This window comes from Pleuronectes platessa, chromosome 19 (assembly GCF_947347685.1).
Source record: "Pleuronectes platessa chromosome 19, fPlePla1.1, whole genome shotgun sequence".
NCBI classification, from domain to species: domain Eukaryota; kingdom Metazoa; phylum Chordata; class Actinopteri; order Pleuronectiformes; family Pleuronectidae; genus Pleuronectes; species Pleuronectes platessa.
Genome location: NC_070644.1, coordinates 3,396,149 through 3,410,136, shown reverse-complemented (window position 1 = coordinate 3,410,136; position 13,988 = coordinate 3,396,149). Strand labels below are relative to the sequence as shown.

General features: G+C 43.7%; 1 protein-coding gene across 1 annotated transcript; it reads right to left on the bottom strand.

Annotated features, from left to right (window-relative positions):
- Positions 1-2,342: 2,342 nt before the first annotated feature.
- On the bottom strand, positions 2,343-6,352 carry tmed2 (transmembrane p24 trafficking protein 2). The gene is made up of 4 exons (XM_053411564.1): positions 6,018-6,352; positions 5,274-5,466; positions 3,913-4,020; positions 2,343-3,826 (listed from the first exon to the last, which is right to left on the bottom strand). Exons 1-4 carry the CDS (start codon positions 6,195-6,197, stop codon positions 3,702-3,704), a joined length of 606 nt encoding a protein of 201 aa, XP_053267539.1. The 5' UTR covers positions 6,198-6,352; the 3' UTR covers positions 2,343-3,701.
- Positions 6,353-13,988: the final 7,636 nt, after the last annotated feature.

Here is a 13,988-nt window from a genome sequence, read left to right as displayed (position 1 = left end):
TCCAGGATTTTTTTCTCAACCAAGCTTTGGTGGACTTGGAGGTTTTGCTTTGGATCATTGTCTTGCTGGAAAGTCCAATGATCACCAAGGTTTAATTTGTCAACAGAAGGCATCACATTCCTCTTTAAAATGGCCTGGTATTTCTGTGAATCCATGATGCCATGTACACAATAAAGATTGCTAATTCCTGCCGCAGAAAAACAGCCCAACATCATCTTTGACCAACCTCCATGCTGGACTGTGGGGATGGTATTCTTCTGGTCATAAGCTGCCCTTTCACACGGCAGACATACCGCTGGTCCATACGTCCAAACAGTTCCAGTTTGGTTTCATCAGTCCATAGAACTGTCACCCAAAACTCAGTAGTCTTATCCAAATTCCTCCTGGCATATTCTAGTCGACTTTTGATGTTCCTTGCTGAGTGTGTCTTGAAGCCGGCCATGAAGTCCTTGTTTATTCAGTGCACGTTTTATAGTTGCCACTGAAGCACTTGTACCAGCCCTCATCAGGTCATCCTATTGGTGTCTTGTAGTCACGCAGGGGTTTCTCTGAGTTGTTCTGACTAAGTTGCTGAGGGTCCTTGATGAAATGTTGGGCTTTCTTCCACGGCCAGGCAGGTTTGAAGCTGCTCCATAAGTTTTAAACTTCCTTATAATGTTCCCAATGGTGTCTCTTGGAATATAATTTTTGGGGGAAATCTTCTTCTACCCAAGGCCTTTCAGGTGTGATGAAATAATCTCCTCTCTCAGCTTTTGTGGAAGCTCCTTTGTCTTTCCCATGATTGCAACTCACCTTGAATACCTTCATGGGTGGGGTTTATATATGCGTCACAGCTGAAGCAAATGAAGGATCAGTATAGAGTTCCCAAAGGCTTAATAATGTTTCAACTCAACTTTAAGACAAAAAAACAAAGACAGCTTTAAAAACAACAATATTATATAGGGGTTGAATAATTGTGACATGGCTATCTTAACAAAATATACTGCTACACACAAATACTACATTATGCATTTTCCGTGTTGATTTTCTGTATCACTCAACTCATAAAGAATTCATCCGAAGCAGAATCTTGCTCAAAGAGCAAGATTCTGTCACCTTTAATTGATAAATCCTTAAAATCTTTGGGGGGTTGAATATTTCTGATTGCAACTGTATATGTGATGATTCTTTTTAAAGTTTTGTATTCAGATCAACAATAACACCACAATCGACCTATACATAAATAATGTTGCTTTATTTACCACAAACCAATAAGTGATTGAAATAAGCTGAAATTGAACAACTTCAACATTTTAGGTGATGTTCAAATCAATGCATCATTGATTAAAACTCATTTATATAAAATAGGCTGAAATTATATACATCATTTATATAATATAGATTGAAACTCGCCAGGCATTATTATAATATTTATTATAATACAATAATGCCTGTAGCAGTATATTTTGTTAAGATAGCCATGTATTATAATATAATAATGCCTGGTGAGTAATTGTACCTTTGGTTTAAGTATCTTTCCATGTTAATACTTTGATGCATTGACTTCAGTAAGATTTTGAAATTAGGGCCTACAACTACTTCTACAAAGCGTTTTTGATACTTCTTCCATCCCTGGCATTTCGAATATCAAAACCTGATATGTGCTAGTTTTTATATGCCTATGTGAATTCTGTTTGACTTTTAATGCTACTGCATGACCATTTTAAATTAGGCTTGGATCAATATAAACTGTACATGTAGGTTGTAACTGTTACATACATTATGATACATAAAACAATTTTTTTACCTTTGACCAATCAGCTCCAAGTTAATCAACTGGAGATACTCTCCCAAGTAATATTTTCACCAAGCTTCGTGAAAATCTGTCCATGTGTTGTTGAGTTATTGACACGCACCCACACAGGGTAATACAATTATCTGCTTACAGCCAGAGCAATGTGCCAAGAAAAAAATCATAACTTTTCTCCACCTCCTCCCATTCTCATAAAGAACAAATACGTTTTCATCAAGTTGCGTTCCTTATGGAAAAGGTTCCAGCACAGAGTTGGAAATTTATTTTCAACTATACAGGTAGAAACTTCTGTATGTTGCTGTACCGTCATTCCCACATTGTTACAGTGATCTCGTCTCGAAATGAGTTAACATGTTGGACTTTTTTCACAGCAGACATTGACTTTTCATATTAGGTGAAGCTAATAACAAACAATGGTTCTGTTCCAGTGATTAAAGCACAGAAATTGAGCATAATGTTTTCACCAATTCAGCTTTACTGCTGAATTAGGGTGAATCTTGGTCAAACTTTTTACCATAGCAGTTTCCACTTGTTTACAAAGACATTTGAGTAATTGTACAGAATATTGGCTTTATTATGAATCCTGGGGAAATTTCCACAATCATTCTACATTTGCACAGATCCATTAATCAGATTTTGTCGAAATCACACAAAGGAGAGACTGTGCACGGAGCAGTTTACCTGCCTGAGCTCAAGGATGCTTTTTTAATACAAAACTGGAGCATATTCAGTAACATGCCTCAGATAGTGCCTTGGACAGAAGCCTTTTACTTTGTATGAGGAAGGAAAAATCATTTTAAAGGCATCACCAAAACAGTCCCTGGATATGCTCCAGAAAAATGAAACTAAAACCAAATATCCAAAATTGTATACAATCTCATAATTTAAAATCCCAGACACCAACAAACTAACCAGAGTAGAAGCAACTAAAGCACACAGCAGTCAATTAGGTGACCCACCCACCCCACCCCACCCAGCCTCAATCAATCAACACGTAACATGTATTTCTGTATTCCTCTCCACTTGGTTTTGGAGTTTCAGCCCAAGTAGTTAAGATGAAATCAAACTTTGTCTCAGCTTTATCTGCTAAATCGCACCTTAAAAGTTTAACTTTTGGACTTTTACATCGAACTTATGACCTTTCAGGCCTGTTGCCTTTTTCTGAACTATGTAGGGAGTCAAGCCATTCCCCTACAAAGGACGTCCACTGAAGCCCCTGTGGCACGGATCAAACTGAATCAACAGACAGAGCTAGAAGCTGAACAGTTTCCCATAAAGACCAGCTGAAATATAAATCCTTCAGGTTATTTAGACATATTCTATAGGAGTGCAATTTGTTGTTTGAGAGCAGTAACACAATGTACAGTACATTGTCGGACTTGGCTTAGATATTGGAAACAAAGCCACCAGCATCTCAGACAGTGAGCTAATGGAATCGGTTTTTTAATGTTTGATATATTTAGGGTTTGAAAAGTATCCCAGTTCAATCTGAATAAGAGCACATTCTCCTGTGGTGACTCCACACATGCATGTCCACTTTTGTGCATTTCTAAGAATTTTTCATCAGACTGCCTTCACTTAAATTAATGAGCCTTGCACTACTTCATACAGACCAAACTGTTCTGGCTTGTGATTGGTATTTATGTATAATTATCAAACAATACTGGAGAAAAAATAGGCAGTTTAAAAAACAAATAAAAAAGAACAAAAAACTAATGAACATTTTGGCCATTCACTCCAAACATTCTAACATTTTTACAGAAGGACATAGGTAACAGGACAACAAAAACATCTGAGATCCGATCATTTGTGGGCTTTACTCAAACTGCCAGTCTCATTTCCAGAGTGTAAATAACTGTCTTTGTGTTGGAGAAAACAGTGGAGGACACAGAGAGATCACTTCATCGCACTACACCACTCGCCGCACTTCGAAAAATCTCTTCAGATAGTAAATCTGTCCGAGCGTCATCGCCACCAGAACCAGAGCCTCGAAGAACGACCACAGCACCACTCTGCTGTTTGTGTTGTCGTTGACTAGAGGGAGACAAAAAGAACATTTAGGATTTTACACACTTAAAGCAACACATTACACGTTCTGTACATGTTCCCTGGACTCTTACTTGCTCTGTGTATCCTCTCGCGGACCTCCATGTACTCCTGCTCATGCTTCACAGCTGTCATAGCAACCGCCAGCTCGTTGATCATCTCCTCCAGTTTGTTTTGGTGGGCTGAAGCAGGAAAAAGTTAATGCATCATTAATAGGCCACGCAACCATTTGTGTGCACAAAAAACATGCAGAGTATGCAATACATGCGTCATTCTTGGGGACATGTGAAAGGTGATGCTGTCCCATCAGACACTTACAGATTATATAATTTCCTCATTGTGCAAATAGTTAAACCATTCACAAGCATCACAGCAGCTTGATTACATGTCGTAATACTGCACAATATTAGTTTAGGCTACGGAAACAACACTGGTTAGAGAAAACTCTGCAGTGCATCGCAAACTCAAGAGCCATAGCCTGCCCTGTGCCCTACCATCCCAGCTGTCACCACCTGTAAAGTTGGGGAAAAGGTGCCCAAAATAAAGTCACAAGGAAGGAAATCTGTTGTTGAACAAGATAAACACAAGCAGAACACCCAGAGAAACATTTTGCTGGAGCCATCTACTGAAAGGCTGTGGGACACACGCTCTGCAATTTCTTAAGCTCTCCTGCGCGGACATATTCAGTAATAACCATGTAGATCAGTGGTCGCCATCCCGTCAATCGCGATCTAACGGTCGATCCCCGAACTCTCTGGACTCACTGGCTGTCGTCGTGCCGCAGATCAGCGGTGTGTGGGTTGTCTGTTTTACACAGGTGCTGTGTGTCTGCTACTGGCGGTGGAGTTGCATGTTTATCTACTACATTTCGTTCAAGAACAAGTCGGTTTATTTACTAAAGTAAATGTCAGGACTCTACGGTATGAAGATGCGCATCTTTCGGTCTGTCGATAAAAATAAAATCCCCGATAGAACAAATGAGTGCTTTTACTTTGAAACGGGTTTGGAAAGTGTCGTTAATACATTTGTGTAATAGACAGATATACATTGTGGTTCGTAGCAGAATAAACAGAGAAGATGATCTTTCACCTGTGTCTAAATGTTTCTTATTGAATTTATGTCACAAACAAATGGTTGCAACACTTTCTGTATGCCTTTTCAAAATAAAAGCACTTCAGCGTTTTTGTTGATGGAATCCAATACCTTGTTTAAAAAAATGCTTTTTTATTGTGAAATAGTTTAAAAACTGCCTCGGTTTGTGTATTTTTATTTCTTGTACATTCAGCCTTTAACAGAAATTGCAAAAAATTATGATTGACGCTCCTAAGTGTATTTTTTGGAAGATAGGGGGGCAGATTTCAGCTTTTGTTTGGAATTAAAAAGTGATCTTGGGCTTGAAAAGGTTGGAGACCACTGAGGCAGATCCTCCACGTACCTTCTGTCTCCATGTCTTGCCCTTTCGGTGCCTCTCCAATATCAATGGTGAACATGACAATCTTGGGTGTCATGGTTGACATCTTGTTGCTGAAGCAGAACTTGTAGGTCCCGTCCATGTGTGCTGCCACAGAGTACTTGCCACTTGACTCTCTGTCGCCTTTGTATATCTGCTTCCCATCAGGCCCTGTTATCTGGAGAGGGGGGGGCATGTGTGAAAACTCAGTGATGCATTAGGGCAGATCATTAACTCCATGACAGGGCTGTGGACAACATATGGCAGGGATACGTGCTGCGTTCAAGTACACTGCAGAGCGCATGGATGTTTCCAGAGACAACAGATCAGAAGAGGAGGAATATTTCGCCTCATAGTGTATTATTAGGTCAAGCACCTTTGCTGGCTATGTGATTTTGCTAGCAGGAATTAGCTGGTGACATGCTAACACTGCACTTCCTGTATCGCTTTGAATAATATAGTAGTCAGTGCCATACGCTCCATAACAGAAAGCTGATAAAAAATATCTATTGAAATAGGTATCCTCAGATTAAATAGCTAACTGTGAGTTGAAAGCCATAAACATGGGCAGCACAGGGCTACTTCCACTAGACGTAACGCAGGCAGCTAACAGCTAACAGCTAACCTTAGCACAGGCCTTGGGGTTCCCCGAATGAGTTGTGTTTACACATTAAGATTTATTTCTCTAGGCTAGGGCGATGGTTCATGAGCTCAGCGACATGTCCTCACCTCCACATCAATGTCCAGGAAGCCTCCTTCGGCGACCTCAAACATGAGGCCCATCTTGGTGCCGGAGTTGACCCGCTCGTAGAAGCACTCGTCGGCATGGGCGTCTATGCTAACGAAGTAGCCGGACGCGGTGGAAGACAGGACGGCCAGCAAAACAACGAGCTCCGACAGGGTAAACATGTTCCAAGCGCTTAGGTGGTGAGTCCGGCGGAATCGAACTTATCCTCGCCACTGTGTCTCCTGCGGGAGTGCAGGAAGTCGGGTTGTACGAGTGAGTACGAGCCACTTCGGCTGCGCTGCACCGCTCTGTGAATGCCACGTACGGGTTTAAACAGCGGCCGGCGAGGGACAAACTTCAGAGTCGCAGAGCCTGTCAATCAACCTCAATGTACACACCATAGGTCTACACATGATGCTGCTGATGTATGGATGAGCTGACTTTGATTAAGTCCATCAAGGTGCTTGGATATAAAACTGTAGTAATTGTCTATGTGCAAATATCATCATCATTTATTTGTTTACGTAAAGGTGGAACCAATGTGTGAGTTTTTTAAATATACACACAGTCTATGCATATCCTTTTGATCCTTTATCGTCCCTCTGATATACAGTCTATGGGTGGAACCCTAAGTTGCAATGGTGCCGAGATGCAGCAATACAACAATACAGGGAATATAACACTTTTAAATTTAAACAGCAATAAAATAATACATGGTTATATCAACGAAAATTAATTAAAAATAGATACAAGTTTTTTTTAAAGATGTATTTGCAAAAAAATAATATTAATAAAGAAATTAAAGAATAAATAAAAGAAAAAAAACTGTTATAAAATTAAAAGTATTTTTGTCAATTAATTGCCTCAGTGGTATTATTGAAGTCAGCTTGAAGTTCTGGTGAAGTTTGTGGAATACTGTAAAAGCAGATTTTCCTAGCTGTTTACCTGCAGGGTAAACCATGTTTGTGATTAGGTAAAGTGACCACCATCATTCCCGGACAGCAAGTCAGAGACATTGGAGTGGGGGGCGTTTGATAAAAATAGCTTTGTACATAAAAATAAATAAATACTGATCCCTCCTCACTGAAAGAGCAGGGAGACCAGTTTTTTGTGCAATTGGCAATGGGTATTAAACCACATCTAGAGGTCTGAGGGTGAAGCTTGCTGTTTGACCTTAAAAAATGTCACCATAGTCCAGAACAGAGAGGAAAACTGACTTCTACCTCTTGTGAAAGAAGGAAAACAAGATTTGTTCCCAAAAGGAAATGCCAGTTTCATTCTCAGCTTTGAAAACAACATATCAAAATACAAACTTCACAGGTCAGATATCTTGTTATTGCAGATGCCGAGATTTTGACAGTAGTGTGCTCTCTCACTTTTAGTGTTACTGAAAGACCGAAACTATGATATTTAAGATTGAATTCAGATTATTTATAAACAAACAGCTCAGATACGCTGCATTGAAGAAACAGGTCCACCTAATGCAAACTCAGTACATTATGAAATTAATCTTAAACACCACAGCATTCTTAGATTTGTCTGCCTGGTCTGTGTCAACTATTACCCTAATGGCTCCATAAAGGTGTGTGTGTGGGGGGGGGGGGGGGACTGGTAGACTAACTAACATAACCTGAAATGCAATTGGGAGATACAGAATGAGCCGCAGGCCTTTTTCACAGCAGACATTTTTGACATGTCATCGTAGGAACGGCACAGGTGTTACAGATAACAGCAACTTGCTCTGTTCAGTGAGTCAGTGTGAAGGAATCACATGACCCTGAAACTAACACAGCTAAAACCTACATTTCATTTTGTATTTACGCTTGTGCTTTTCCCTTTGAGTACAAAGAAAGCCCATTCTAAAAACCATGAGCTTCTACGACCTTATGAAAGAAAAAAAACAATTTGTGAAGCTTTAGGGTTAGTGTTGCAATTAGGATTAGGAGCTAGGGTTAGGGTTATGAAAACCCCCCCCAAAAAATCTATGCACACAATTCTGCACAACACAGTAGAAGTTACAAAGGCCCCCAAAAATTAAAGTGAATGCAATTCCCGCTTCCGTATTCTCCTGTTGATTCTTTTTTTTTCTCTGCCTTTGAAATAGGCCATCACTTCTCAAAATAACTTCATGACTTTATTGCTGTATCTAGACCCACATACATAAATCGATTTTGTCCTGTATTGTTCAATGCTAGAATATCAAATTTAATCCAAAGGCTGTTATGTGGGGTATCTAGATCCAACCCTCCTCCTTTGATGTGCGCGCAGGATGATGTGCGCTGCAGGATGAAGTGCGCCGCAGACGATGTGCCGCAGGATGAAGTGCGCCGCAGGATGATGTGCGCCTCACGATGATGTGCACCGCAGGATGATGTGCGCTGCACGATGATGTGCGCCGATGTGCGCTGCAGGATGAAGTGCGCCGCAGGATGATGTGCGCTGCACGATGATGTGGCGCCACAGGACGATGTGCGCCGATGTGCGCCCCAGGATGATGTGCGCTGCAGGATGATGTGCGCCGCAGGATGATGTGCTCCGCAGGACGATGTGCGCCAAAGGGATGTGCGCTGCAGGATGATGTGTGCCGCAGGACCAGTGCTTAATTTGTAAATCACAAGGTGCCGGAACGCAAAGTACATATGACAGCACAGGGATGACGAGACGGGCACAGGTCCCGGAACGCATAAAGAAAACGATGCTGAAAAAATACATGCAAATGCCCACTGACAATGCTGTGGGACTTACAAGCCTTAATTTCAAATAATATCCATGGTATAAATTTTATGACAATAATTTACAATTATTTTAGGCTATACTGCACAGCACAGGCAAAAACCCACATCAACACAGGTGGGACTTACAGTCAGCAATTAATTTCTCAACATAGATCTAACTTGTAAAACAGAACAAATAAAAGTTCAAAGCTTACAATAAATCACATAAATCTTCCATTATTATTATTTAAAGATTGGCACGGCGGCCTATTAATAGACAGTAAGCTCACCATATTTAGTTGTCCAAAACACCCCACATCACGACCATGTCCGGATTCTCCTCCTCCTCCCTGTTTCGGGTTTTACTGCGTGTGTCTGTGATGCTGGCGATGTAGCTAGCTCCCGCTCCGGCTGGCGGGCAACCTGACCTGCTGCTGCCGCGGTACCGGCCTCCTGCCCTGGCTTGGCTAGCTGTCGGTGAAGCTGGCTAGCGGTTGCGGCGCTAGTCTCCTGCTGCAGCCGGTTTTGCTCGTCAACATGACCGCTGCAACTGCCCTTGTCGCCGCTTGTCGAGGCTTTTCTGACTCGTTTCGAAGCGTCATGCAACTCTTCCTTCTTTTTGAAACAGGACAGTAAATTCAACTGTCTTTTTGACATGTTTGCATTGAGCAGGTAACTCTTTGTTCCTCTCTGCTGCTTGCTCCCCAGATGCGGCAAATTTCAAAAGTTTTTGTCTGCAAAGCGGGGTGCATCAACAACAGATCTCCGAGTCTTTCAAATGACGTAGTTTTATCTTAATAAACAACATGAAATTCATGGGATTTGTTCTGTAAATTATTATATGAATATTGTGGTATTTTATAAATTTTTTATAAATTTTTTTAATATTAACAGAGCTGCCAACTCTTCAAAAAACCTTGGCGTGAGATTTTGTCGGGGGTGACCAAAATATAGCCGCGCAAGCAGAAACACAAGTTGCAAACACAAAAATCTAATTAGAGATTTATTACAAAACGTCACATCAGCGGCGGTGTGTCTAAAGGCCAATGTATGCTTCTGCGTTTTGACGGACACGGACAGATAGGACCGCCTTCTCCAACGTGCTTTTCGTGCAGCTCTCATTTTTCTAACTACACGTCGAAATGACGGACAGCCCACGGATAGCACTTGGCTGTGATTGGTCCGCTAACGCCAGCATTTCGGAATGGAAACTTCCTGTTCCATTCCCTACATCACAATAAACCAAAATCACAACTACGACTCTATGATTAATGTGACAAGTGTGTTAAGCCAGCGGCGTTGTCCTGCTGACGGTGGCTGGTTAGAGCACTTACAGCATGTGTGTACGGTCACATACGGTTATAACGAACTTTGATAACGGGGCTAGCGGGCTAGCCACCATGCTAACTGCGGTGGGAACAGCGCAAAAACCCGCTGCCTTAATCCCACGGCTGTCATGACACTGTTTCTCAAACACCGTCAGGTTAGAAGCAAACACTTGGTAGTAGCTAGTATCGGGTGTCCCTGCTGACTGTGTGTGGAAGCTGGGGGGAGCTAGCTGCCTCCGTGTAGCTTCAAGCTGTTGCAGCTGTTGAATTAGCAACGCAGTTTGGAAACAAGACCGGGGAACCGCTGCGTTAAGACACGATAACAAAAGCATTTTGACCCGCTGGGTGTCACTTTATTCAGCAAAAACTGTCGCGTCATCAACATCCTTTTTCTGTTACCATCGTTCACTGTGTGTGAGGAGCCGGGAGGACGTAAATAAACCAGCGTGAACTTCTTCTATATACCTCATGAGGTAGGCTTGTCTAAGCTCGACTTCCGTTTCGCCATCTACTGTTCTAGCGGTGAATTGTTTTCACAACAAAAAGGCTCGTAGAACTATAAATCAAAAAGGGTCCGTCCGATCCGTCCGTCCGTCATTCCGAAACGGACTCGGAGAAGCATACTGAGGCTAAGGCCTCAGTATGCTTCTCCGAGTCCGTTACGTCCTCCCGGCTCCTCACACACAGTGAACGATGGCAACTAAGAGAAAAAGGATGTTGATGACGCGACAGTTTTTGCTGAATAAAGTGACACCCAGTGGGTCAAAATGCTTTTGTTATCGTGTCTTAGCGCAGCGGTTCCCCGGTCTTGTTTCCAAACTGCGTTGCTAATTCAACAGCTGCAACAGCTTGAAGCTACACGGAGGCAGCTAGCTTCCTCCCAGCTTCCACACACAGTCAGCAGGGACACCCGATACTAGCTACTACCAAGTGTTTGCTTCTAACCTGACGGTGTTTGAGAAACAGTGTCATGAGAGCCGTGGGATTAAGTCAGCGGGTTTTTGCGCTGTTCCCACCGCAGTTAGCATGGTGGCTAGCCCGCTATCCCCGTTATCAAAGTTCGTTATAACCGTATGTGACCGTACACACATGCTGTAAGTGCTCTAACCAGCCACAGTCAGCCGGACAACGCCGCTGGCTTAACACACTTGTCACATTAATCATAGAGTCGTAGTTGTGATTTTGGTTTATTGTGATGTAGGGAATGGAACAGGAAGTTTCCATTCCGAAATGCTGGCGTTAGCGGACCAATCACAGCCAAGTGCTATCCGTGGGCTGTCCGTCATTTCGACGTGTAGTTAGAAAAATGAGAGCTGCACGAAAAGCTCTCCGAGGAGCCTCGGAGAGGCACGGAGAGGGCGTTCCACGTTGGAGAGGGCGGTCCTATCTGTCCGTGTCCGTCAAAACGGAGAAGCATACATTAGCCGCCGCCGCCACCACCCCACGCCCTGGACGATGTAGCGAACCTCGTCCGCGGTGTACCTCTTGTCAGGGGGGGGTGGGCGTGGCGGTGCTGGCCCACACTGCTTTCGCGATCGAGGTATTTGCCACTTGTAAGAAATCACTTTTTTTTTTGGCGTGAGAAACTGGATCTGTGTCACACGCCGAAAGCGTGAGAGTTGGCAGCTCTGTATTAATATTTTTTTCTATACATGAGGTACCGGATCAGCCAAATAAGTCCCGGAACACGGGCAGGCCAAAACCAAGAGGTGCCGGATCCTGTTCCGGCAGGATCCGGCACAAATTAACCCCTGCGCAGGACCCAGGAGGATGTGCACCGCACGATGTGCGCCGCAGGACGATGTGCGCCGCAGGATGATCAGCGCTGCAGGATGATGTGCGCTGCAGGACGATGTGCGCCGCAGGACGATGTGCGCCGCAGGATGATCAGCGCTGCAGGATGATGTGCGCTGCAGGACGATGTGCGCTGCAGGACGATGTGCACCGCACGATGATGTGCACCGCACGATGATGTGCACCGCAGGACGATGTGCGCCGATGTGCGCCGCAGGATGATGTGCGACACAGGAGATGTGCAATGTGCGCCGCATGATGATGTGCACCGTAGGACGACGTGCGCCGCACGATGATGTGCGCCTCAGGATGAAGTGCGCCGCACGATGATTTGCTGCAGGATGATGTGCGCAGCAAGATGATGTGCGTACACGATGAAGTGCGCCACAGGCGCCGTAGGATGATGTGCGCTGCAGGACGATTCGCGCTGCAGGATGAAGTGTGCCACAAGATGATGTGCCCCGAAGGATGAAGTGCGCCGCACGATGATGTGCGCCGCAGGATGATGTGCGCCGCAGGATGATGTGCGCCGCAGGATGATGTGCGCCCGGTGGGGCGGAATTGCTAGTCCTACATCCAACCCTCCTCCTTCATCCGGGCTTGGAACCAGCAAAATTAGACAAAAGAGACACTATGGCAGAGCCCTGAAAGGGTTCAGTTTCACCACGTTCCACAGTAGAGGTCTGGAAATCGACTCTGCATCGATGAAGAGACTGAACTCAATGACTCATGAGGTGCTGTCATTTGCCAGCACCTCGGCACACAAAACACACTGAGGACGTCGCTCAGTCGTGCCAGTGACGGTAAAACCAACCTGCAAATAGCTCTCGTCATATTTGCAAAGCTTTGGCTTCTTCGCTGACTTTTACAATCAGAAACTTGTCCATTGTTGTGTTTGTTTGCTGATACAGTGTGTGTGATGTTAATAAAGTTGTAATTGCAACGTCGTGGTCTTATGAGTGTGTTTGTATGTGTGGCTGGGAGCGACTTGCACACGAATAATGAATAAGTGTGTGTCTCTGAGAGAGTGAGCGGAGCGGGGGGCGGAGCCCCGGCGCCTGTGTGTGTGTGTGCTGTCCGCGAGACACACAACACTGGTTCAGGAAGCCACTGCAGAGGGGCGGCTCTTCAGAGCCGCGGGTTGCAGACCCCTGTCTACGGCGAAAGAGCGATTTTTTTTACTGCTCCGCCGTTAAAGAGATGCGGACGTTAAAACATTGGGCGCGCCACACAGTTTGATAATCACTGCTCTATACAGTGGATCACCCCTTGTCCGTCTCATTTGGGAGACCCAGAGGTGAACTGTCCCCCGCGCCCCTCCCCTTCCCCTTTCTCACACAGCATCAAGCAGGCGCGCCAATTTGCCAATTCCACACACAGTGATATGATAGATAATAGAAAACCGCTTCGCGGGCCAGATGACTTTTTTTTTTGTGAATAAGGCTCAGTGTTGCCAACTCCTCAGTAAGGAAAGTAACTATTGGCTGTCCTAAAAGTCGCTAGAGATCGCTAAATGACGCCATCGCCTAATTTGCATAATTTAATGGTCGCTATAGGACGTACAGAAAGTGAGAAAAAAACACCCTAAATATGTTTAGAACTTAAAATAAGCTTTCTTCTACAGAAGCGTATTACATTCACTTCACAACAAAATTATTCTGTTTTTCTGGGATAATTATCTCGGAAATTCCGACAAATGCCCCAAAAAATTTAAAATAAAAGTGAATGCAATACGCTTCCGTATTCTTCTGTTGATTTTTTTTTTTTTTTTTATCTCGCCATTGAAATAGGCCATCACTTCTCAAAATAACTTCATCAGACCCAGTTGCTGCTAACCTGGAATCTGAACTGGCCACCTGAACTGTGGCGGCTGTCATTTGAGGGATTCAGGCATGGAGGAGAAGAACTAGGCTGAACTAGTTTATTATGGTTTTTGCAAGTGTATGGGAAGAAAAAGAAGACACTCTCATACATGAATTAAGAGATTGTTCAAGATATTGTCCTATTTAAAAAGTTAGCCTGTAGATCCTCTTCAGCCTCTACTATAGGCCTTGATCTTTTCTTTATGCCAAAAGAGAATAACCATTTTTATTTTAGGTGCATTATTGTCAAGGTAACAGATACAAAGGTGGCTTTT

Excerpts from the sequence above, each read along its gene's own strand:
- tmed2 (XM_053411564.1), bottom strand. The coding sequence starts at position 6,197 with ATGTTTACCCTGTCGGAGCTCGTTGTTTTGCTGGCCGTCCTGTCTTCC. Across the intron at positions 5,467-6,017 it reads TCCTGGACATTGATGTGGAG|ATAACAGGGCCTGATGGGAA; the intron begins GTGAGGACATGT and ends CCCCCTCTCCAG. Across the intron at positions 3,827-3,912 it reads CGAGAGGATACACAGAGCAA|TCAACGACAACACAAACAGC; the intron begins GTAAGAGTCCAG and ends GTCTCCCTCTAG.